This window comes from Pistacia vera, unplaced genomic scaffold, assembly GCF_008641045.1.
Source record: "Pistacia vera cultivar Batoury unplaced genomic scaffold, PisVer_v2 Contig668, whole genome shotgun sequence".
Taxonomy (NCBI): Eukaryota; Viridiplantae; Streptophyta; class Magnoliopsida; order Sapindales; family Anacardiaceae; genus Pistacia; species Pistacia vera.
This window is the reverse complement of record NW_022196521.1, coordinates 60766-65203: the sequence shown is the minus strand read 5'-3', so window position 1 is coordinate 65203 and position 4438 is coordinate 60766. Positions and strand designations below refer to the sequence as shown.

General features: G+C 39.6%; 1 protein-coding gene across 1 annotated transcript; it reads left to right on the top strand.

Annotated features, from left to right (window-relative positions):
* Positions 1-3564: 3564 nt before the first annotated feature.
* LOC116112764 lies at positions 3565-4095 on the top strand. Its single transcript, XM_031398885.1, has one exon. It carries the CDS (start codon positions 3565-3567, stop codon positions 4093-4095), a length of 531 nt encoding a protein of 176 aa, XP_031254745.1.
* The last annotated feature ends 343 nt before the right edge of the window (positions 4096-4438 follow it).

The following is a 4438-nucleotide window of genomic DNA, read 5'->3' as shown; positions in this document are numbered from 1 at the left end:
TCTTGCATCTTAAATTGTCTTCTATGTGTGTGACCCTTAGGCTCCTCATCATATCGGCAGTGTATAGTATTGCGATTAACACCAATTAATCGTCTCACTAATACACAGACCAAGATTGGCCCCTAGCAAGGCATCATGGCCACCCGATAGATTCGGATTCAGCAAAGTAGCTACCTGTCAACGATATGGTTACCGTGCAATTCGATCCTTTCATCATACGTTATCTCGACGAGACGAAGGCATAGAAATAGTGTCAACCTTCGGTTACTCTCGATATTATTTATTCAGTTTCTGGACCAATGACCCGTATTATAAACTGGATAGAGCAACAACTCAATCCCACTGTGGCCACAGTTTTAGTGTCATTGCCATATACTGAATTGCGCCGTGAGATAACTTTCTCCCGTACCCGGGAGTGATAAATCCTCTGTCAATCCACCATAGTCTTGATACACTCCTTGATGCAGCCAATCACCACCGTATTGACAGCTCTGAAAAGAACTGCGTTAGGCTAGTGTCAAACTACACCAATCGGTGCACAAGGCGCTCCGGTGATCTCAAGTCTAAGGATCACATGCACCACCATTCGTTAGAGGATTTGTTCCATAGACACTGGGGTTACCATCCATATGGAATCCTCTGGTGGGTCAGTCCAGTGAACTTGCTGTGGTGTAATCGCCTACAACAAACACCCATGTGTTGCACCAGGTTGTCACCAAACAACCTTGACAAGTGAGATCAGTCACTGCCTTTCGACAGGGTCGTTCAACACTATGATAGCCTTACCGTATTATCTGTGCCCTTACTTCAGAATAATACTGGGGCTACGGACGTTTCTAGAATGGCCACCATATGTGCTCATAGGGTTCTCACTATCAAGATTTGAAACACTTGATACCCTCGTCACGGTTCTACCATTCTAAGGACATATATCAATACATATTGCAATAATAATGATTTACGCGATATAGAATAAAATGCCTTTTATTGATTAATGAACATTATTACAAAGAGTCAATTCTACAATAATTGATTGGCTCTAGGGCATCTGCTCTAACATTTGGACATAGAGGATGTTTGGGTTGGAGCCCAAGCCTATTCCTCATTGGAATAGGGTCTCACATGCACTATATAAGTGCATGTGTTGGAATAATAATAATTAAAATAAAATATCATGATTGGAAGTGTTTGGACATAGGGGCTGTTTGGGTTGGAGCCCAAGCCTATTTCTTATTGGAATAGGGTTTCACATGCACTATATAAGTGCATGTGTTCTGTGATTTTAAGAGAGAATTCATTTGTGTGATTATTCAATCATTGAAAGGAGGCAGCCCTCTCTCCCACTTTCTCTCTACATCTCACGCCACCCTTGGTCATTGAATCAAAGTCTCTTTGATTTGATAAGCTAAAGAGGATCTAGCAAATTCCTCTTTAGCTCTTTGGGTTATCTTCGTATGGATTACCGCTGGTTCGATTCTATTTTGAATCGGTAGCGGACCCAGTCAGAGACAAGTTTGAAGGAGCCTCCAAACATGCATATGAACTTTAATCTTTACTCTAATCGTTCATATTACTACAGATTTTTGATTTAACACATATTATTTGTACCCTGATCTTGGTTTAAAAAGGAATCGATCATTATTTTTGTTTTTGTTTTCTGCTGCCATAGGTTAGATTGTTTCCTTACAACTCGTCCACTCACTGCACTTACCAAGAAGGAGACTCCATTTCAGTGGATAGATTTATGTGAGCAGAGTTTCTAGGAGTTAAAGAGGAGATTGACCTTAGCTCCCATTTTAGCTTTGCCCGATGAGGGTGTTGATTATGACATTTATACTGATGCTTCACATAGTGGTCTTGGGGCAGTATTTGTCCTGACCGGGGGCTATCCTCTATCTCGCCACCTTCGGACTAAAGGGCTTTCCCCATGCATCAAACATGTCCAAGGTATTGTCTGCTATGGGTCCTTCTGGCCACGCCTCCTTCGGACCCTCATGGCTTTGTTTTGCTTCGTGGTCTTTTTTTTTCACCTTGCGAACGCCTCCCCCATGACTTGAACCTTGGACTTATACCTTGGCCAAGTAACATGAGTACCATTAGGCTATGAAGAAAACAAAGCCGTGAGGATCTGAAGGAGGCGTGGCCAGAAGGACCCATAGAGGACAATACCTTAGATGTGCTGACGCGCGGGGAATGCCCTTGAGCCCGAAGGTGGCGAGATAGAGGATAGCTCCCATCGTGATAATATTGATGCAAAATAAGAAGGTGATAACCTATGCCTCTAGACAGCTAAAAGATTATGAATTGAAGTACCATACACATGATTTAGAATTGGTACAGTGGTGTGTTTGCCCTAAAAATCTGGAGTCATTATCTATATGGTGTCAAGAGCAGTATTTTCACAGACCACAAGAGTTTAAAATATTTCTTCACCCAAAAAGTGTTGAATATGAGGCAGAGAAGATGGTTAGACTTAGTCAAAGACTACGACTGTGAAATCAAGTACCATTCTGGGAAAGCTAATGTAGTAGCAAATGCCTTAAGTCAGAAAGTTCCTCTATTCCAAATAACAGTACAAAAAGTGTTGTAGTGAGAAATCCTCAAGGAGCAAATTGAGGTTGTAATTGGAGGATGTGCTAGATTGGAAATCAAATACGCTTTAATAGAGAAGATCAAAGAAAAACAAGCACTTGATGATTCTTGCAAGGAAATCTATGGGCGAGTAAATGAGGGCAAAGAGACAAATTTTAGAGTAGTGAATGGTATTCTAAAATTTTGAGATAGGTTATGTGCTCCTCAAGATATAGAGTTGGAGAGTAAAATTCTTAGAGAAGCACATGATACACTTTATGCAACCCACCTTGGGAGTGTAAAGATGTACCAAGATTTAAAGAAAAGCTACTGGTGTCAGGTATGAAGAAAGATATTAGTGATTATGTGGCTAAATGTTTAATTTGTCAGTAGGTTAAAGCTGAACACTAACGACCATCAAGATTACTACAGCCTCTTAGTATTCTTGAAGGGAAATGGCAAGACATATTTATGGATTCTATTGTTGGCCCTCCAAGAGTACAAAAAAGGTATGATGCGCTATGGGTGATTGTGGATAGACTTAATAAGTCACGTACTTCATAGCAGTGAAGGATACAACTATACTTCAGATCAGTTGGGTCAGATTTATGTAAAAGAAATTGTGAGGTTGCATGGTGTGCCAAGACAATAGTCTTAGATAGAGATTCAAGATTTGTTTCAGCCTTCTGGCATGGGTTACAAAAGGCGCTAGGTATAAGGCGAGCTTTTAATATGGCTTATCATCCCCAAACAGATGGCCAAACTGAGAGAACCGATCAGGTGATTGAAGATAAGTTATGGGCCTATTGTATGGATCATAAAGTAAATTGGAGTGATATAATTCCATTAATGGAATTTGCCTATAATAATAGTTATCAGGCTATTATGTAGATGGCACCATGTGAAGCTCTATATGAGAGAAATTGAAGATCACCTTTGTATTAGGATGAAGTAGGAGGGAAGAAGTCCTTGGTTCAAGCCTTAGGACCAGAAATGACTCAAAAGATGATTGAAGATATCAAATTAATCAGAGAGAGAATGAAACAAGCCCATGATCGCCAAAAGAGTTATGCAAACTTGAAGAGAAATGAAGTGGAATTTCAAGCAGGGGACAAAGTGTTTGTTAAGAATGCCCCACACAAACATGTCATGAGTTTTGGTAGAAAAGGAAAGCTTGCTCTGCGATACATTGGTGCTTTTGAAGTGCTAGAAAACATTGGCAAAGTAGCTTATAGACTTGCATTACCATTGAGCATGGAACAAGTGCATAATGTTTTTCATGTGTCATTGTTATGCAAGTACATATATGATCCTTCTCATGTATTACAAGCAGAGGAAGTGAATCTGAAGGAGAAATTGATTTATGAGGTGCGTCCAGTCCAAATATTGGAAAGAAAGATTAAAGAGTTCCGGAATAAAAGTATTCCACTTGTCAAAGTTCTTTGGAGAAATCACAAGGTTGAGGAAGCTACTTGGGAAGTGAAGCAAGACATGAGAGATCGTTACCTAGAGTTATTTGCTTAATTTTGAGGATGAAATTCCTATAAGGAGGGAGAAATGTAAACCCCACCGGTATGTCCAAGGGTAAAATAGTCTTTTCACTTTTATGTGCTAAGTTAACTACAATGCACATGTCTTAGGGGTAAAGTGGTAAAAGAATGATGATATTTAGTTGGCTTGATAAGATAAAGATGATGAAGGATTGATGAGTAATCAAAAGAAATTTGTTAAGGACAAAAAGGGAAATGATGTTATAAGTCATTAAATGCAAAAGACAAATGAATGACTTTTGCAAAAGAATCTTGATTTTTAGCATATATAAGTCGGTCAACCCATTTTTCTACCACTTTCCATCATCTTCTTCAGC